The sequence below is a fragment of the Epinephelus fuscoguttatus genome, linkage group LG10, assembly GCF_011397635.1.
Source record: "Epinephelus fuscoguttatus linkage group LG10, E.fuscoguttatus.final_Chr_v1".
Lineage (NCBI taxonomy): Eukaryota > Metazoa > Chordata > Actinopteri > Perciformes > Serranidae > Epinephelus > Epinephelus fuscoguttatus.
This window is the reverse complement of record NC_064761.1, coordinates 38,660,180-38,681,153: the sequence shown is the minus strand read 5'-3', so window position 1 is coordinate 38,681,153 and position 20,974 is coordinate 38,660,180. Positions and strand designations below refer to the sequence as shown.

The following is a 20,974-nucleotide window of genomic DNA, read 5'->3' as shown; positions in this document are numbered from 1 at the left end:
GAGAGATGCTTCTTTAAATTTCTGCTTGCATAATGTGATAATAGCCTGTCTGCGACATACTTATGCACATCTACAAAGCAAACACATGAAGATATGAATACAGAGTTGGTTTTATTTATGCATTGTGCTGATTTTCTGTTTCTTACTTCCTTTGGCAGCGGGCTTTCTCTCCAGAGGGACTGAGTGAGATGTGGAATGAAATGGTAAAAGATGAGGAGATAACATTCAACGGAGAAGAATCAGCTCACCCAGGTACGGCACAGAGAGTTTGCAGCATTCATTTACCCTGTTATGTTGCTCATGGATTTACACATTGCTGCCATCTGTTTGTGAAGGCATGGTACATTTTTACACACTGTCTAAACATGAAACACGAGCCAGGGACAGGGTTGTCATTTTAACCTTGCTGATGGAAATGAAGGTTGATGTCAGTGTTTTCTTTTGGTAATTTCAGAGGATTGCACTGACTGCTTTGGAGCGCAGAAGAAGGATGAACCTAACGACAAAGAGAAGAAGGAGGAGGAGGAGACCTCAACATCTGTGCATCACTCCATTATTGAGACCTGGGACTGGGGGCGGCAGCCAGGTGAGACAGCTACCTGAACATGGTTGAAAATGTCCTGTTGAGGCTTTCTGTTACTACGATGCTGTCTTATTCTCCTGTGGTGGTTATTTCACGCCTTCCTGTTTCTCAGTAGGGTATTTAATACCATGCTGACAGCAGATGGTTTCACAACACTTAAATGTCGACTAGATACAATTATACTGACCATTTCAACACATGGCCAACCCCTGTGTTTATCAATATCACGCCTGTCAGGCCCTGCTGAGGTGTGCATGTTTTGCTGGCACGTGAGATGTGGAAACTCTGAAATGACAACTTGCAGCCTGCCGCTCTGAGTGTTTATTTTTACCCCTCAGAGTGTAATCTTGGTAGGCGTTACAATGTGGTCCAGTTAAGGGTACCGTCTCTCACCCAAGCTGTGTTTACTGGCAGGACTGGGTGGGACAGTGTCATGGTGGTGGGAGATAAGCGTTGGGTGGCTGGGGGAAGGATCTGCATGCATAGTGAATGCAGGTTTTGCTGGTAGCTACTTGGCGGCTTGTCGCTTTTTTCTTTATTGACTGAACCAGGAAAACAAACTGGTGTGATTGTACAGTGAGTGTCGCTACATGGATGAGTGCTCTGTCATTGATGCTTAAAGTTCAAACAGCACACTTCCTGCTTTTCCATTGAGTGGTCAGATATCTGGAACATGTTGATCTCAGCAGTTACAGCCCAGACCAAATCTGTTGTTTTGAAGTCAGGATGGAGCAGCGACAGATGACGGATTTGCTCTGATTCTTGGCAGTGGATGTGTTTTACCTCTTTTTTGCATGGTAGATCTTTTATAGAGAGTTGTTAAGCAGTATTTTTATTGTTGTTGGTTTTTCAATTATAACAAACATTACATTAATACAATGGTCAGTCTTGGCAGCAAATGCGGTATACATTCAAGTGAATAGGTAATAAGTTAAACAGTATTTAAAACAGATGTGAATATACAGATGAAACAGTAATTACAGTGTACAGGAATCTTGAAGATCACATAACCTACTACACTTTATAATCTCATTCCAGTTGCACTGCCCCTATATGGAAGCAAACAAGAGACATAAAAGTTTTTTCCACCAGCCACTAGATACATAATATTCACATTTAATAAAGAAATATCTATGGGATGGGAAAATTTGATTGAACCAAATATGAATCAGTGGACTAAGAATCTATTGACATATGTTGCTATGGAAAAACTAACATACAAAATATCCGGGGCAGCGTCCTGGCGTTTTTTAAAACAAAACGTTGGCAATGAGCATATAAATATTTTACTTTGAAAACCAATCTGATTTTATTTGTCCTGAATGCACCTCTTTGAAAATGAAATATCTTCATTTGCAATTTCAAAAGCTGAATTTTGATTTACTTTTTTCATTGTCACAACTTCAGATCTAAAAATTCAAGATTCAGAATTTAGAAAATAGAGACAAAGTTGCTCAAATTTGATTGAGTAAATTCACATCCAAAAATTCAACTTGCACAAAAATTAAATAGAGCAGCAGCTAAAGTTCAGTCAGATTGTACATAAGCAGCACAAACTGGACGACTTTCTGCAGCCCTCATCATTCTCCGTGGGTAATCATCAGTAGGTTTCTTCTTAGGCTTTATTGGGTTTTTAAGGTAACACAATTGAACATATTTTTTGCTCAGAGTACAAAATCACCTGAGTAGATACAATAATTGAACATAATAAAAGCAAAGTAAAGTGGAAAAAAAAGAAAAAAAGGGAAAGAAAAAAGAAAAAAATGTGCTTAAAGAACATAAAGCTTGTGGGAGAATACATTAATAAAGAAAGACATTTTTTCCCCTTCCAGTAATTGTCTTCCTCAAAAAGGTGCTTACATACAGTGTGGCAGTATCCTTATACTTTTTCTAAATAAACTGTCCACTTGTGCCATCTTTTCGCTAACAAGCCTTCCCTCAAATGTAGTACATGAGTCAGTTTTTCCATTGTCCATATTTCCTTTATGATGTCCAGCCACTGGTTCCGGTTTGTACCAGATTCTAGTAATGGCTTTCCTAGAAGCTGTAAGAAGTACCTTAGCCAAACAGTGGTCTTCCATCTGCACCACTGGTGCAATGTGTCCCAAGTACAAAGTAACGCATGTCATTGGAATCTTATATCCAAGCACCTTGATCAAAACTACATCCTCCCAAAATGATTTCAATTTTACACAACTCCAAAAAATATGTGTATGATGTGCATTTAAGGAACCACATTGTCTCCAACAGGGCTAAGGTGTTGATAATCTTTTACTTTGGATCTTAGGCGTAATAAAAAAAACGAACCAAGTTTTTCCAATTAAACACCCTCCATTGTTGTGAGCTAGTTGAAGTGTGTTGGAGTTCACATATGTCATACCATTCATCTGATGTAATTTCCACTTCTAATTCGTCTTCCCATTTTGATTTCAGATATAATGTTGAATTGCCCTTACATTCCATAAGACTCTCATAAAACCTGGAGATTACTTTGGTACAATTACTATTAGGTTTATATGCACTCAGCATGACATTTATCACTGAATTTAACATTTCTGTGCTCTCCATTTTCACTTCCTTATTGTAGTAATCCCTAAATTGTATATATCTGAACAGATCACTGTTATGTAGGCCAAACTTATCTTTTAATGTTTGGAAACTCTTCAGTTCTTTATTTTTTATTACCGTACCTATTGTCTTAATACCTTTTATTGTCCACTGTTTGAATGTGACATCACCTTCTCCTCGTGTCAAAGGCTATCCATCTGAGTTCTTTCTGGTTTTTTTCCATAATTTGAATTGTTTAATCATCAGTAGGTTTCAATTTCAAGCCACTTTCTTGGATCACATGACTGACACGCTGTACTCTGATAGGCCAGAGGTCGGTTCCATTGTATTTAGGCTCAACTGCCTACCCTGTCCTGGGTAGTCTGGATGTTGCCATGTCACATTTTACGTTGTATTTTTGGATCTGAATTTTACCAGCCTAATTTGAGCAACCTTAGTTGTTTTGTTTTTTTTTAATTCTGAATATTTTTTCAATCTGAGTTTATAAACTTCGAAAAAATATTCAAGTTCAGCTTTTCAAGAAATTCCACATTTCAATTTCAAAAAGGTGAATTTAGGACTAATAAATTTAGATGAATGTTTTTTAAAGTAAAATATTTCTACGCCATGAATTCAGTGGTGTGTAAATTTCAATATTAAATATGTAGTGGCTGTTACAATTCAGACTGTTATGTCTCTAATTTGCTTCCATACACCCACCCCAGTCTTTGGCATTACTGATCATTACCAACTTTCTGTAATGTATTGATTTTATACTTTGTTTGTCCACATTTTTTGTCCTGTATCTATCACTTTATTAGCTTGTAAGAGGCACAAGTCTATTAGTGAATGGTCACTGTTTTTAGTAATACGGCCACTTTGTGCATTACTTTGGCAAAGAAGGGATTTTCATTCTTGTCATCTGGCTAACCATATCAAGTACCTCCTTTTGAAAAACTGTTGACCACATTACATCCCCTTAAGCAGCTGTTCCTTTAGCATTGTTACAATAGAATCCTGTGTCTGGTGTTTTGGGGATTATGGTAATGTAGTTTTGATGGTGTTTAGGTCTTTTATAAAGAGTAAATCAGCCCCCATGGATTTGGAAGTTCTCTTGCACGTTACTTTTTGGCCATGGGTAATGTATAATAGATAGTTAGAGACTTTGTCTGAGTGAGAGACGTATAACTGTCCTGACAGCCGAGCACAGCTGACTGTAGTGTGGCTCATACAACCTCAGGCCAGTCGGGCTTACATAAAGCTTAAGTGGATTTCAGACCTGCTATTTCGGCTCATCTCGTCTTCCCTGCAGCGCTGCTCTATAGACACATAATAAAACCTTTTCTTGCAATAAGATCAGAACAAAGAGCTGTTTGTTATCATGGCCAGTGGGGGAAATATTGAATATGGGGAATTTTCCTTTTGTCATTGCAAAACAGTCAAGATACAAATATTAAGCTCAAGTGTCACAGGACTCTGTGCTTTCCGTGTAATAAGGAACTGGAGTGTTTCATCACTTGCTGCAATGTGTTACTTCCAAATACATGTGTACTTTTTGAATATTTTTTAAAGAAAGTTACAGAATCTCCTATAGATAGATACCTGTTTATCATGTTAACTTGACTTTCCAGGGGGGGCGGGGGGTGCTCTTGGAGGGCATGGCATCCCCCTAATATAATGGTAGGGGAAACACTGGAGCCCTGAAACAATGAAATGACTCATTTGACCTATATCAATATATAGCTTACTCTTTTCTACCTGAGACTCCAGACGTTCGTCCATGGATACTTTTCTCTTAAGTGATCTGATTGGTCAGATGTCAGGGTGTTGACAGGCTGTGATCCAATACTCTGAAGTTAACCTGCTTTGGAGCAGGTTAGGTGTTCAGCATAATTTACCATGGTGATTTATCCCAGTAAAAAGAGAACCAGCTTCTTGGTACTGAAAACCCTGCATTAACCCTGAGGTAGTCTCTATATAAAGGCTCAGTGAATGTACAGTCTGTAGGCAAACCCCGGAGATCTTGCCTCCGGAAGAAGAGCGGAAGAGCCCTGGTTTCGGGTTGTAGGCTGTTTGTAGTCCGCGTGATATTAACCAATCACGTTTGAGCTGGCTGCAGTTGTTGCCAGGTTAAACGGTCTGTGCGGTGAACTAACGAGGCGGAACATAATTGGCGTCACTGCAAACTCTGAATCCATCGCAATGGTTCAGCATATTTACTTATATATAAGCGGAAGTCAGAAACGGAAGTTCGCCTCCTCCGCCCAGATCAAACCGGAATGCCAAAAAATCGGGGGTCTGCCCCCAGAGGCTGTATCGCCGTCTGCTGGAAGTCAGATGCTGAATACAGCCGATGGGTTCTGAGAATGACCCTGAAGTTACATCGCTAACTCCAAATCCCGCTTCATAGTACAAGCATCTGCTTTGATTTTTAATGTTTGAGTGAAATGTTGAATATGAATCTTAAACGACAGTCTGCTGTCAAGGTAAGTTTCTTAGTATTTGTATGACTCGGCAAGATTAATGTGGGTGCTGTTTAAAGTTTTAATGGCAAGAAGGTCACAGTCACAAGTGGAGGTGCAGAATGCCATGTACTTGGTCTTTTCTGCATTAAAAACTAGTCTGATTAAGGAGTGATGAGCGAAAAGCATCAAAGGCAGGCTGAAGATTAATCAGTGCCTGGTCTGGGGTGGAGCCTGGGGCATATAGAATTGTATCAACAGCAAGAAAATAGACAATGAACTATTAATTAGGAAGAAATATGTTACTTATAGTGTAAACAGCAGTGGGCCAAGGATTGACCCCTGTGGCAACTTATTCGTATTTTGAATAATATTGCTCTGTTTGCACTCAAAATAAAGTTTAATGGTCATGTTTTTTGCTGCAAGAAGTAATTTCCATTGCTCTTCCCTTGTGTGTGTTTGTGTGTGTGTGTGTGTAGATGAGAACGAGTTGAAGGAGTGTCTGTTGGTCCTGGTTGAGGACCAGCAGAAGCTCTCAGCTCAGATGGCCAAAAGCACCCTGTCTGCCCAGCGCCTGCGCCAGCGCCTGGTCATCCTGGAGCGCTACCTCATCTCTCTGAGCCACAGCATGATGGAGGAGGAAGAGAAGTACAAGGTCCGCTGGAAGGGGCCCCCCAGCCCACCACTGCCTGCTGCTGATAATAAGAGGTAAAATATAACGAAGCGAGGGAGTGTAGAGGGCTGGCATGTCGGCTCGGTTGTCAGGGCTGTCACCTCAAAGCAATGAGAATAAAGCAGAGATTTTAAATTACCTATGGAAATCAAGCTTTTTTTGGCACTGAGCAACTTTCTATTGGAATAAACATGGGCCACACTCCAACCCTGAATCCATTTTTCTTCATACATGCATAATCTCAGCTTCTCTGCACAATCATTGCAGCCGGGAAATGTCTGTAAGGGAGTGTAGGAGCACTTTCTACTGTGAATAAATGCTTCTAAACCAAAATCCTCACAACCGGGCACGCTCCAGCAGGAATATGATCTGAAATCGTGAAGAAATTAACAACATCGGCCACCAAGATTACACATTTCCCTGATGTTAGCATGTAGCTACATGTAGCAGTGTAGCCAATGTGAACACTTGCAATAGTGTGCCTAGAGCAGCTGACCATATCAAGAAGTCTGTCACAATCTGACGTAAGCATGTCCAGAAAAACCCTCGGAAACAGAGCATTCGTTTTTGCTTACTGGTTTTACTTTTACCTCATCTTTTAAAACTCTGGCCACATTTAATATGAACAACCAACATTGTAACATTATATATATGATAGAAAATAAGGAAAAGCATAATACCGTAGGTCCCTTTTTATTAGCTCCACCAAGCTCCACCACAACTCAAATGCTGTGTCGGTACACTGTATTATAATTTAGGAAGGCAGTTTAATAAAGTATTATGTAAAACTATAGACTGGGCCTGTACAGTTAGAAAGTACAGAATATAGCACAGTTTATTCCTGGTATGTACTTACATGACTTAAAGAATTTCATGCTTCCTTGAGTTAAACCCTGCAGCTGTTTGAGTGCACACTGTGTTTTCCTCACAGAGGGCTCTTAAACACACACAAATGCATCTTGTGTTAATCTCTGTACATTTTTTTTTAAATTTTATTTTAAGGCGGAACATAATTGGCGTCACTGCATTTTTTTTCAGCCCTCGTCCAGCCAGTAAAGGAGTTGAAGGTTTGGCCAGAGTTGGCTCCAGGGCAGCGCTCTCGTTTGCCTTTGCTTTCCTGCGTCGGGCCTGGAGGTCAGGTAAGAACATTCGGGGTATGCTGACAGGGAAGACTTGTTGTGTCCTAGTCGTGGTGGTGATAGCTGCTGTCATGGTAATGGAGCTTTGCTCAACCGCTGTTCTTGAACACCATGTAACAAGCTGCTCATAGTAAACAACCCAACTTATTTCTCAATGCCATGTGTTTAGCCTTAGCTTGTGATGTTGGCTAAATAAAGGACTGCAAAGGTTTAGGGCCTGGGGGACTTGTTTGTGATGTTCCTGCTTCTTTGGGATGAGAGTGCAGCTGGCATGAAAAATGGCTTCATGGTCTGAATCTTCATGCATCAACAGAAACACTGAAATGGGAAAAGTCCCCATTTTGGGCAGATGAATAGGGACTATCACTATGTGTGACAGAGGCGTTAAATATATTTTCATTTTAGTTTTAATTTGTAGCTCATGGTGCTGTTCTGTTGGGCTGTGTTGTATTAAACTATGATTTTATAATGAAGTCCCCTCCGATGTCTTTAAAGTATAATGTAGTCCAATACAACACCACTGTAGACTATGACCTCAAAAAAAAAACCCATAGAGTTGAATTTTTATTTGATTGTGCAAGTAATACATAATTTATGAACCTGTATTTCAGTGTATACCAATCACACAGTGTGATTATATTTAGAATAAAGTGACTGTGTGTGTTTAAAGTCCTTCATGGTTGTCTTGGCAAGTAGAGATGCTGTTTTTGTTACGCTTACTGATGCGAGGTGGAGAGCTGCCTGTCCACAGGGACTGGGTGGGAACAAAGAGCCGGCCTCGTCTCTGTAGCCTTCCTGTAACATGAGCCACACACACGCACGCACAGACACACAGGCGGTTAAGCCTCTCATCCTCAGTCCAGCTGTATTCCTGGAATACACTGTCAGAACAGTATAAGTGTAACAGTGTTTTCTTTCACCCGCCACCTAATTGAGCACATGTGCAAATCCTGGATATTAAAGAGCTTTTAGAGTTTTTCAGGCTTCAAGAGCCAGGACAGAGGCCATTTATTCTGATGCTTGAAGATTATAGTCTGTAGTTGCATGCAAGGTTGAGACCACACTCATCAAGCATCTCAGAACCAATAAGTTAAATAGAAATAGCTCTCATTTCTCTTTTGCAGAACCAGGGTTTCCTTTAGAAATAGATGATGCTGGTCCACATGACCCGGCAGGGCTGCTCGATTATGGAAAAAATCATAATCACGATTATTTTGGTTTTATTATGTGGCGCACGTGATGACATATTGTTTACATGGTGGCATGTCATTTTTGTCTCTACATGGTCGCACGTTTACAATTGTCCTCTGCTCTCTGTATTCTGCACAGCGGAGTTCAACCCCTGATGAGCACGCGCACGCGCACGCACACACACACACACACACACACACACACACACAGATCAACCTCTCTTGCTGTCCCTCTGCCATTTTCCGCACGCTGTTTTTGAAATCTCCCGCCATCACCTGCCCCTCGCATTACTAGTAGTTCACCTACTTGACCGGCTCGTGTAGTGAATAGAGGAGAGGAGGGGAGGGGGCTGTATTGCGCATGCGCGGCTTCCGTAGAAGACAAAATAACATCTCCAGGCGTCCGTGACCAAAAATCGTTTACCCTCGATTTCAATAATTTTGAAATTGTTTGACCTCAAAATCGTAATCACGATTACCAGACGATTAATTGCACAGCCTTATGTGACAAATGGGAAAACCTTGGGTCAAATATCTGTTTTATCAAGCATAAAATTAATTTATAGTACTGTTACATCACGTACACAAACCACATACCTATCAACTGTGCACTCCAGATCAGACTGGAGACGTAACCACTTAAAAGATTGGTGAGTGATTGGTGAGTTTATACTGTGACAGTTATGGAAATGACATACAGTATAGCCAACGTAAGCAGGTTGTTATTAGTGATGGTTATTTATCAGAAACTTCCATCTCCTTGGCGATCTCCCTCCGGTCAGCTGCCACCTTATTCAATTTTTGTGATGAAATGAGGTGGTTTCATGTTGATGTTGATCGTGTCATTGAAACTTCATAAATCACACATTTCTAGTTCATTACAGTGCTTTCAAAACAGGTTGCAGGAATAAATAGAAACAGGGAGTCCAACAGAACTTCAGCTCTGAACAGCAGCTGTGCAGTGCTGCCTCGTCCTCGGCCTGTTTGGACATTCCAAAAGCAACGTGATCAAACTGATTTTGTTGCTGCGCTTATTTGCTTTGCATTCACTCGGGACACAGAGTGAATGATACTGTCTACTAAGAGTCTGTTTTACAGATTCAAGTGAATTTGCAAGGAATGTTCCATATGGGTATGTGCATAAACTGCATTTTAGATTTAGGAAGATGTGGGAATATATTATCAACTAAAGTATGCTGGGCCTGGCAAATTTGGGATTTTATATTCCATATTTATAAGTAGCCTCTGTGCAGTGTAATCTAACCACTGTGTCGAAAGTAAAACATAGGATGTTTGTTTTACAGGAGATGATGCAGATCTTTGCAGTGAGCTTCTCCAGGAGTCTCTGGATGCTTTGCGTGCCCTTCCAGAGGCCACACTGTTTGATGAGGGAACGGTGTCATCTGTGTGGCTCGAAGTTGTTGAAAGGGCCACCAAGTTCCTCAGGTTTGTTATTTACAGATCAGTCAGTAATTCTGTGTATTGTAAGATATGTTGGCTAGCCTTTGGTGATTCGCATATCTTTTTCTTTTGGGACCAGTGACGTACATGGAAGTGCCAGCACCAAGGGCAACATTCCTCTTCAGGACCAGCACTTAGCCCTGGCCATCCTGCTGGAGCTGGCTGTGCAGAGGGGCACTCTCAGGTAACCAGATACTCTTAATCCCTGCTCATTTGCCTATGCTGATAGACGACTGCAGTTGAAATGCACTGCTGTCTTAATTGCTCACTTTGTCTTTGTGCCATTGTGTCTTTCCAGTCAGTTGCTGTCTGCTGTTCTGCTGCTGCTGCGCCTGTGGGAAAGTGGCACCAGAGAGATGGACAATGAGCGCTCCACCCAGGGAACAAGCGCCCCTCTGCTGCCCCTCCTGCAGCGCTTTCAGAACATACACAGCAGCAAAGAGGAGCCCATTCCTGAAGAGGAAGCTGAGGTGAAAATTTTCTCTCTGGAACTGACATCTGTGCACCTCAGAAGCAGTTAAACACCAAATGATTATCAGAAATGGAGCACATTTTCTATTTATATCACCTGAAGACAGGACAATTAGAGAACAAGAAAGCTCTCAAACAGAACGTTATCAATTGAACGTCTGATGACTTGTGAGTTGCTAGGGAACACCTGATCAGACAGTGTGTTTTAGTGTTGCTCAGCACCCTGGGTTTTTCACCCTATGCACCTCGCAAACTTAAACCCAGAGCAGAAAAAAGCCTGACCTCATTGGCGTTGTAACCATTGTCCAATCAGAATAATTGAGAGGGAGGCCTTCTGTAGTGGTGATGACAAAAGGCAGTAGGGTACATGCTATATGTGAAGCTAACACTAGCTCACTTTCATTGTCACCCTACAAGGCAAGCTGCAGAACATATCTGAACAAATTGTAGACTCAACCTTCTCCTAACATTTTACCAACCATAATCAGGCCTGATGATTTACAGCAGATTGTCAAAATTTCCCCGACTTATCCTAAAATAAGCCTTGAACAGACCATCATCCAGGCAAATTTCCTGGACCAGCTGGTGGTACTCCCCATGATTTCTCCTCTCTTTGAGTCTCATGTGCCCACATGGATCTCCATTTCCCTGTGTCCAGTCCCCAGGTGTCCTCTGCATGTCCTTTTTTATGCAGATTTAACACGCAGATCTGTGAGTTTACTTTACAGTAAAATGGTGGTTAATATAACGACTACTATGACTACAATCTGTAAATGCACTCTGTCTGATCGAGGCAGTCTTCGGTAGACGTCACGTTTTGTAGTCTGTTTCTCTGTCTCTGTCTGTTTGGGCCCTTAACGTACTACTGTTGTCCTGTTCCTTGTTGAGAATCAAGCTAATAAGTACCTTGTGGTGGATTGCTATGGTTTCCAGATCCTCACAGCCCAAATGAGTCCAAATGAGAGCTTCCTGCGCTACCTGACCTTGCCTCAGGATAACGACCTGGCTATTGACCTCCGGCAAACAGCTGTGGTGATCATGGCTCACCTGGACCGCTTGGCTGCTCCCTGCAGCCCTCCACACTGCAACTCCCCCACATCACACAAGGTGGTGACTCTTTCCTTAATCAACTGAATCATTGATTATCTAATTTTGTAGGTCAGTGATGCTACTCCTTCACTCAATTATTGCTTGAGTTATGTGCCTGTTGTATCATCTTTGTGCTTTTATATCTTGGGTGTGCGCACTGAGTCCTGTTTACTGTACTGTATGATATGGTGTGACAACAAAGCATGGATAGATATGGTTATCATCAGACTTTACGCAAGTGCGAGTCCTTAAACAGCAGTTAATCAAAAGTGAAAGGTTGAGATGAATTTTACACACAGTATTTTGTATGGTCATGTGTTTTGCTAAAGGAGAAATGAACTGTGACCATGTGACTGACTTCATTTCTCTCTGTCTCTTTTTGTTAAAGGGAACCTTGCAGGAGGTGATTGCCTGGGGCCTGTTGGGCTGGAAGCGTTACGCCAATGTTAATGGGCCCATTCAGTGCAAAGCCCTTTCGAGCCTTGGAGTCTCACAGATCGTCTGCTCAGAAAAGGGCTTCCTCATTCTGTCCAGCACTGGCGCTGTTTACACCCAAAACTACAAGAGCACAACCCTGGTCAGTTCTGTTGCTCAGCTGGTTTCTGCTCATTAACGTGTACTCTCTAATGAACTAGCTTTATTCTGAAAAACCAAAAAGCAAGAAGCTGATGTTTTCTTCTCTGCTGCAGATTGAGTCTCTGAATTATTTTGTTGCAGGCTCCGATGCTGATCCACAGTCTGAGCTCCAGAAAGATTGTGAAGCTAGCAGCTCATCCTGATGGGCAGCACTACTTGGCCCTGTCATCCAATGGGGAGGTGTTCTCATGGGGCTGTGGTGATGGAGGCCGCCTTGGACATGGAGACACCACGTAAGCACACAGAGAAATGGTGGCATTCAGACAACATAACACAACATAACTGTAGTTGTAGAATTCAGTAGAAATAAATTATTGATCAAACAGATGCTTGAATAATACATCACATTATATGCCATATCTAGGACAGTGTAGTAATGTTTTACATGCACACATCGCTAACAGTTCATTAAAAAAAAGCCTGTAGCAATGCAGGAGACATAAATTATTGATTTAAATTCTATTAATACGTTTCCTGAAAAGTGTTTCAATCTGTTACATCTCCATTTTCGCTTTATTTTAGGTATCTAGAAGAGCCTGCGATGATCGCAGCCTTCAATGGGAAACAGGCAGGAAAGCATGTGGTACACGTTGCTTGTGGGAGCACATACAGCGCTGCTATTACTGCTGATGGTGAACTCTATACATGGGGCAGAGGGAACTACGGTCGCTTGGGTCACGGTACGCTCCATCTGCATTGACCTGCTAGACACAGCCTCAGCTTGAATAGTATCTTTGTCTGTTTTTTATCTAAAAGTTGCCTTCTCATTGGGTCTCTAGGCTCCAGTGAAGACCAGACCACACCCATGCTTGTGACAGCGCTGAAGGGACTAAAGGTGGTGGATGTGGCATGTGGAAGTGGTGACGCACAAACACTTTCTGTCACAGAGAATGGTAAGAACACAAGTCTTTTTCGCTTGACTTCTGACCATACAATCTATCAGCATCAACCAAGCATGTGTTGGTGTTATAATTTTACCACCTCTGTGTGTTTCCACAGGTCAGGTGTGGTCCTGGGGGGACGGAGACTATGGCAAACTGGGCCGAGGCGGCAGTGACGGCTGCAAGACACCCAAACTTGTGGAAAAACTGCAGGACTTGGACATTGTGAAGGTGTGCTGCGGCAGCCAGTTCTCAGTGGCCCTCACCAAAGATGGCCAAGTGTACACCTGGGGAAAGGGAGACAATCAACGTCTTGGTCATGGCACTGATGAGCATGTTCGCTACCCCAAGTTACTCGACAGCCTACAAGGTGAGTTGACTATTATCATTAAAAAAACAACTGAAACTTTTAGAATACAAACCAGGGTTGGGCTGGTGTAAAACATTTCAAACCGGTTTGAGATTAAGCCAATCAATGCACAGAGCAGGTATGGCAAATTTTACCATACAAGTCCGATAGTGCTTTCACACTGTCGGCACAGGCTGCTGATGTAGGGTACTTTTTAATTTGCTGGAATGCGTCATTATAACAAATGCCGGTTCAGCTGGTTTGCAAAATATCAACACGGTTTAAGCTCATACACTGGCTGGAGCAGCAAAGCCGGAAATCGCCCCAACGCTAACACAAAGATTGTTTTTTCTCTGTTATGTTTGTAAACAGGAAAGAAGGTTGTGGATGTTGCTGTGGGATCCACACACTGCCTGGCCCTCACTGACGATGGAGAGGTGCACAGCTGGGGCAGCAATGATAAGCTACAGCACTTTGATACACTCTTTTCTAACAAGAAGCAGCCTAAGGCACTCCCAGGACTCAACTCCAAACACATAGTGGGAATCTCCTGCGGCCCAGGACAGGTAATCCATAACTGTATTATAATGCTTATAATGCTGCTTATAATGACAGACCCAAAACATTCAACACTTGGCGTTTGTGTGTCGTCAGAGCTTTGCCTGGTCCTCGTGCTCAGAGTGGTCTGTCGGGCAGCGCGTGCCCTTTGTGGTGGACGTTTGCCCTATGACCTTCGAGCAGCTGGACCTGCTCCTGCGACAGGTCAGCGAGGGGATGGATGGCAGCTCCGACTGGCCTCCCCCACAGGAGAAGGAGTGCATGGTGGTCGCCACACTCAACCTGCTCAGGCTCCAGGTAGGTGTTTTTTTATTTGTGCTCATGGCAGGTTTAGATTTGCTTAACAATATGTTTTGGCACCTTCTCTCGTGTCTAGTTTAGCACACACAACTGTGCCTTATAATTTCTAGCATTGCAGCATTACACTTAATGGACTGCTGATAGTAATAATCCTGTACATCTCTTAACAATCTCCCTCCTTAGCTCCATGCAGCCATCAGTAACCAGGTGGATCCAGAGGAGCTGGGACTGGGGCTTGGCAGCGTGCTGCTCAATAACCTCAAACAAACAGTGGTAGTACTAGCTAGCAATGCTGGAGTGCTTAATACTGTACAAGCAGCTGCCCAAGCAGTTCTCCAGAGTGGCTGGTCAGTGCTGCTGCCCACTGCTGAGGAAAGGGCGAGGGCATTGTCCTCACTCCTGCCTAATGCTGGTGCGTGCAAAACACTGATTAAACACTTAATGGATACTAAATGTGAAAAATGGTTTGGACTAAGGTTTTAATTATTTTTCTATCCCAGCATCTGGAAATGAGATGAGTGTGAGCCCTGGTCGTCGCTTCATGATTGACCTGTTAGTGAGCAGCTTGATGGCTGATGGAGGGTTGGAATCTGCACTGAATGCAGCCATCACTGCTGAGATACAGGTCAGTGTGTTAATGCATGAGTCATCACCCTCTTTGCTCACATAATGTATTCATGGCAGCAGTTCATCTGTTTGTATGACAGGGTTCCTACACAGGATGGAATTGATGAAAATATAAAATTTAGAATTTTAAAAAATAAATAGAGTGTTTTTCATGGTGTTTGGAGCCAGCCTAGCCAAATGTTTACCACTATGTGAGAGAGTGCGAGCCAGTCAGAGTGAACTTGATGTTATCAAAAGCAATAAGTATGTCTGTGACTGAATGCACACTCCTACGCAGAGTTGCCTCTTCGCTCTGCTCCAAGTGCCTTATAACTGTACCAAGTCTGGACACCCACCACCAAGCTACTTTGAAATATAATCTTTAATTTGCACATACACATAGCATCACAAATAATGGACGCAGTGAATATAGTAGTATGATTTAGTTAAAAATGTCTTCAGACCGAGAATCACCTTGAATTCAGTTTTCATTAAATCTCTTATGATTTACTGTCCCTAAGCTCTGGGTTAATGGCAGCTGTACTCCTTGAGCTCTGCTAAATGCCAAAGTCTCAGGCAGAATTTGGGACTGATGAATTTTTAGACACACTTGCTGTCCTATTGGAGTCCTACAACTGATACAAAATATAAGACATTAATTGTTAAAATCTCCAGCATGCACATCCTTGAACTCCTGAAATAAGCCTCTCACCGGACACAGGAATCACTTTATAATTTTTTTCATGACAGGACATCGAAGCCAAGAAAGAGGCTCAGAAAGAGAAGGAGATTGACGAGCAGGAGGCCAACGCTTCCACAATGCACCGCTGTCGCACCACGCTGGACAAAGACCTCATCAACACGGGCATCTACGAGTCAGCGGGGAAGCAAAGCCTGCCTCTGGTGCAGCTTGTTCAGCAGCTGTTGAGGTATCTGCTCGTTGCCTTAACCATGGTGCATCTATATAGATTGACCCCTTGCTGCCTGCTAGCACATTCACACATTTGATCTCTGCAGGAACATCGCCTCCCAGACCATCGCGAGGCTGAAGGATGTTGCTCGGCGCATCTCCAACTATTTAGAGGCAGAGCATGTCAGCAAGGAACGCTCTGCGTCTCTGGACCTGCTGCTGCGCTTCCAGAGGCTGCTAGTTAGCAAACTTTACCTGGGTGTCAATGGCACAGATAATGTCAATGGATACAGTAAGTCAAGTCTTTCAAGCCAAATATTTTTCTCCAGTGATCAAGATAAGAGAAATCTATCAAGTATCAAAATGAGCTCTAGGTGGGGAATATTTGATCTCTCTGTCGTTAATGCAGATCCTGAGCTTCTGGGTGTTGGATCACTGTTGAAAAAGTACATTGCCCTGCTGTGTACTCACATCGGAGACATCCTCCCAGTTGCAACAAGTATTGCCTCTACTGGTCGCCGCCACTTTGCTGAAGTCTCTCGTGTCATTGAAGGAGATCTAACGGGTAAACCCTCTCTCATAAAGTTTGAGTGTTTATGTGCAGCATCATCTGCCTGCACCCCCCTTTTGTAAATGTCTGTTTTGTAGTTTATGTATTTTTAAATTTTATTTTATTTTTAAAAATTATTTCTTTATATTTTTAGGGTATTATTTATTTATTTATTTATTTATTTATTTTTATTTTTGTTTTATATATTAATATACTCATCTGTTTATTTTATTTTTATTTTTGTTTTTTTGGTGAGTCCTGTGTTAGGGAATGTTCTATTCAGATAAAAATGTAAATGAGTAAATAAATAACATAAAGTAGCATAGAATAAAATTAATTAAAATTAGATAAAGGACTTTTGAGGAACTTGTGAGAAAGTGATGGATGCCTTGCCGTTTCTTCCTTTGATAGGAGTGCTGCTGCCTGAGTTGGTGGTGTCCATTGTGCTCCTCCTCACCGATGACGCAGGTGTCATGCAGGAGACTGGCTCAATCCCTCTCCTGGCTGGGCTCCTGGAGCACCTTGACCGTTTTAACCACCTGGCTCCAGGACATGAGAGGGACGATAATGAGGATCTGGCTTGGCCAGGCATCATGGGTATGACCTAATTTGTGTCTTACAATGTCACTGCTGTGAAATTATATGAACCCCTGAATTTGAGGTTAAGACTAGGAGGAGGTTACGAATGTAACTAGCTTTTTTTCTGCTGTGGCAGGATCCTTCTTCACAGGACAAAGTTCCAAGAACAACGAGGAGGTCTCCCTCATTCGCAAAGCTGACCTGGAGAACCACAACAAAGATGGTGGTTTCTGGACAGTCATAGATGGAAAGGTTTATGACATCAAGGACTTTCAGGCTCAGTCTCAGTCGCTAACAGGAAACAGTATCCTAGGTAAGGTTAGAAAATATTTTTTTGGGGAGATGGGACACAATTAGAATAAATTTTAACTTTTTTTTTCCTTCAGAAAGATGCAGTTTCATTTTAGTCCTTGTTGTAACCTAATCTCTTCTTTTACAGCCCAGTTTGCAGGAGAGGACCCAGTGGTTGCTTTGGAAGCTGCTCTGCAGTTTGAGGACACCAGAGAGTCAATGCAGGCCTTCTGTGTCGGACAGTATATGGAGGTAAAAATGGTTTCAATACACATTTTCTAAATTTATTTATTTATATTTTATACACATCTCACATTAGGCATAAACTAGTTATTGTAGCCAAGAGTTATTGACTGACCTCTACATAATCAATGAAGGGTTGCCAAGTGTTCGGAAACATATCAGTGGAACCTTGTAAAGAGAATCTTGAGTTTTCCCAGTTTGAGGTTTTGCGTAACATCTTTGATCAAAAAAGTGTAGTGTTTTTTAAAGTTTTGTGTTTATCATTTACAGCCTAACCAGGAGACAGTCACCACTCCAGACCTCAGCAGTCTCTCCTCCCCGCTCATCGACACAGAGAGGAACCTGGGGCTGCTGCTGGGTCTCCATGCCTCCTACCTGGCCAAGAGCACCCCGCTGTCTGCCATGGAGATTGAATGTGCCAGTGGGTTCAATGATTTTTAAGCAGCTTGGTTTGAAAATCAAAATGTGTCTTTCCCAAACTTTTCTTAACAGCATTTTTTTCCCTCTCTTTGAACAGAATGGCTCCAGTCCTCCATATTTTCAGGGGGTCTGCAGACCAGTCAGATCCACTATAACTACAATGAAGAGAAGGATGAAGACCACTGCAGCTCCCTGGGTACAACCACTCCAGACAAGGCCAAACTCTACTCCCGAAGAATAACCCTCAGTGACCACGCACAGCCTTTCCTGCAGGCTATTGCTGACAACAACACTCAGGACCACACTGTGAAGGTACAGGCAGCAGCAACAGTGACTCAAAACCAAACAGCACAGCTACACAGCATCCGTGAAGCTGAATAATGCAGTCATGCTTTCATCTTTTGTTTCTGTTGTTTTATTACAGGACTTCCTATGCCAAATAGAGCGTTGCTGTAAGCAGTACCATCTTATTACACCCATCACCTTCCCCCCGGAACACCCTGTGGAGGAAGTTGGCCGCCTGCTGCTCTGCTGCCTGCTCAAACATCAAGACCTCGGTAACCTAGCAACTGGTCTCAGACAGGCTGTTTGACGAGGAATTAAGAGCTTATTTTGGCTCACATTGCCATTGATTTTTTTTTTTTAAATTGTTGTTATGAGTAATGCGAAGATGCATTGAAACCTTTCATTTCTGCACTTCCACATTCTCAAACATTAGGGCTATTCTACTGTTTTGTTCGGGGGCCACATTTTCAGAAAGCTAAGGGCCTGTGTGTCAGACTTCTCCATGAGCAGTTACTCTTATTGTATATTTACACTTGACACAACATATTTTCAAAAGATTTATTTTGCTACATTGCAAACAATTTTATAACCTCTGTTCACAACTTCTCTCTGTGAACGGGCACATGGGAGGAGTTGGCCCAGAGCCTGCAGTTCAGTCGAAGTTTCAGTGATTTTTTTGTCACACAACTGTTGGTCTCACCTGAGTTATTCATGGCTTCCCAGTTGTGCTAAGGAGTATAGAATTTAGTGTTTTTTTACAGATTTTTTTAGTGCAAATGGTTTATTGTATGGAGAATTTTTTAAAAGATATTTTTTAGTGCATTTTTGCCCTTAATTGATAGGACAGTCAAGTGTGAAAGGGGGAGAGAGAGAGGGAATGACATGCAGCAAAGGGCCACAGGCTGATGTCGAACCCGGGCCGCTGCGGCAACAGCCTTGTACATGGGATGCCTGCTCTATCCACTAAGCCCCAGTATGGAGAAATTTTAAAGAAGACATTTAGAATAAAAAGCTGTTTTGATGAATAACACTACTTTATTTTAAGCTTAGCTTTGGGTATGTTTACTGATGGAGGTGGTTATCACATATGATGCATTCAAAGACTGCCAGAAATGTGAAAATCTGACACTAATTTCTGTTTTTACAGTTTCTGGCTGTGACCAAAGGTGTATATTTTTTTTTTTTTAATTTAAATGAAACATACTGGTGTGTTGTGAGGTGATAAAGCAATTAGGCCAAGTACTGAAGTTGAAACGACCTGCCCAACACTTTGTCTTCTCATGCAAATTAATTTGCACTTGTACAGCAATTTATTGTAAAATGTCTTTCTGTCACAGGTCACATTGCTCTTTCACTTGTCAGTCAATGTGCCTTGGGTGTGGACCAGGGGAAACAGAGGTCCCTCCCTAAATCTGTGATTGACGTGTGCCGCATGGTCTATCAGGCGAAGTGTTCCTTAATCAAGGTATGATTACTGCTTGTAGCTTGTGGACTGTTGTAGGAAGGCATAAAGACAAAACACAAGAGCTTGTATTAATTCCTCGCTGCAGATTATTTGTGACAGTGACTGTTTTGCCTTTTAAATAATTCACAGTGGGCTTGGATTAATGCACTTTATATGGACAAGGCACATGGCCCTTTAGTTAACAATATATGCACTTTATTAGCAGGACTTGCAAAGAATAATTTGAAGAAATGAAAAAGAATGGGGCTTTTAATGATGTGTTTGCTTTTCCCACTTATTTCAGACCCATCAGGAACAAGGTCGCTCTTACAAGGAGGTCTGTGCCCCTGTCATCGAGCGTCTGCGCTTCCTGTTTAATGAGCTGCGTCCAGCTGTAAGTAACGACCTGTCTATAGTGTCCAAACTGAAGCTGCTGAGCTCTCAGCCCCGCTGGAGGAGGATCACCCAGAAACTCATCAGGGACCGCAGGAAAAAAAGAGGTGGGATATTCCAAAACCTACAACACAGTAACAGGGTTTTATTTTCTTCACATGCAGCCTGTTTCTGAATTTAAATGTGTTTTATATTTCAGTGCCTAAGAAGTCAGAGTCTGCTGACATAGAAGAGCCAAAGCTGGAGAATGAAGGGACCAATGAAGAGGAACTTAATGTCCACATCAGCCCCACGCCTGCTGACAGGAAATCACCCACTAGCAAGACAACCAAGGTACTTTAATGAGGCTTAATTATTGGAACATTTACAGCAACATGGACAAGTACCTTAGAGGCTTCTTTAATCATTTTTTGTTTTATGATCTTAAAGCTATCTTCCTAATGGTCTGATGGCCTGTTTTGACAAAATAAATATACACCAGGCCTCATGGGGCTGCAGACTGATATTAAAACTGTCAATGAGAATAACTAATAACCTTGGTGCTTGAGGCATGGTATAACTATTCCTTTTAGGGTGAAGAGCTTAGCCCAAGGTTATATTTTGGTAGGTTATTTTGCAGACAACAAGAATAGCTATGGTCATAGTCTGATATTCCTATGTTGTTTTATTACTTTACAGCAGGACAAGTGGCATCCGCTTCTTAACACTGTGTCTAATGTCCAGAAGTACCGGTGGCTGAAACACAGTGTTCAGGGTGCTTTTTCTCAGTCCAGCCTTATGGCCACCATCGTGGAGTTTGCACTGAAAGAGGAGCCCCTGGATGTAGAAAAGATGAGGAAGTGTCTTCTCAAACAGGTGATTGTAAATGATGTATCATCTCTAACCTCCTAATTAGTCAATGTGGTGAGGAAGGA

General features: G+C 42.2%; 1 protein-coding gene across 3 annotated transcripts in view; it reads left to right on the top strand.

The window, feature by feature from the left end:
• herc2 (HECT and RLD domain containing E3 ubiquitin protein ligase 2) overlaps positions 1-20,974 on the top strand; it is a 57,316-nt gene that overhangs the window by 3,314 nt on the left and 33,028 nt on the right. For 2 of the 3 annotated variants that reach the window (XM_049587135.1, XM_049587134.1), the window contains exons 3-32: positions 159-252; positions 455-586; positions 6,072-6,300; positions 7,304-7,404; positions 9,899-10,040; positions 10,135-10,239; positions 10,354-10,525; positions 11,460-11,633; positions 12,004-12,192; positions 12,333-12,484; positions 12,774-12,931; positions 13,031-13,144; positions 13,251-13,502; positions 13,854-14,047; positions 14,136-14,336; positions 14,523-14,751; positions 14,840-14,964; positions 15,696-15,874; positions 15,963-16,147; positions 16,265-16,420; positions 16,817-17,002; positions 17,121-17,297; positions 17,424-17,527; positions 17,789-17,939; positions 18,036-18,250; positions 18,363-18,495; positions 19,561-19,688; positions 19,972-20,167; positions 20,260-20,393; positions 20,739-20,915. In XM_049587135.1, the coding sequence (XP_049443092.1) occupies positions 159-252; positions 455-586; positions 6,072-6,300; positions 7,304-7,404; positions 9,899-10,040; positions 10,135-10,239; positions 10,354-10,525; positions 11,460-11,633; positions 12,004-12,192; positions 12,333-12,484; positions 12,774-12,931; positions 13,031-13,144; positions 13,251-13,502; positions 13,854-14,047; positions 14,136-14,336; positions 14,523-14,751; positions 14,840-14,964; positions 15,696-15,874; positions 15,963-16,147; positions 16,265-16,420; positions 16,817-17,002; positions 17,121-17,297; positions 17,424-17,527; positions 17,789-17,939; positions 18,036-18,250; positions 18,363-18,495; positions 19,561-19,688; positions 19,972-20,167; positions 20,260-20,393; positions 20,739-20,915 (4,884 nt within the window). The remainder of the gene's footprint in view (positions 1-158; positions 253-454; positions 587-6,071; positions 6,301-7,303; positions 7,405-9,898; positions 10,041-10,134; positions 10,240-10,353; positions 10,526-11,459; positions 11,634-12,003; positions 12,193-12,332; positions 12,485-12,773; positions 12,932-13,030; positions 13,145-13,250; positions 13,503-13,853; positions 14,048-14,135; positions 14,337-14,522; positions 14,752-14,839; positions 14,965-15,695; positions 15,875-15,962; positions 16,148-16,264; positions 16,421-16,816; positions 17,003-17,120; positions 17,298-17,423; positions 17,528-17,788; positions 17,940-18,035; positions 18,251-18,362; positions 18,496-19,560; positions 19,689-19,971; positions 20,168-20,259; positions 20,394-20,738; positions 20,916-20,974) is intronic. The other variant, XM_049587136.1, reaches the window with a different exon arrangement.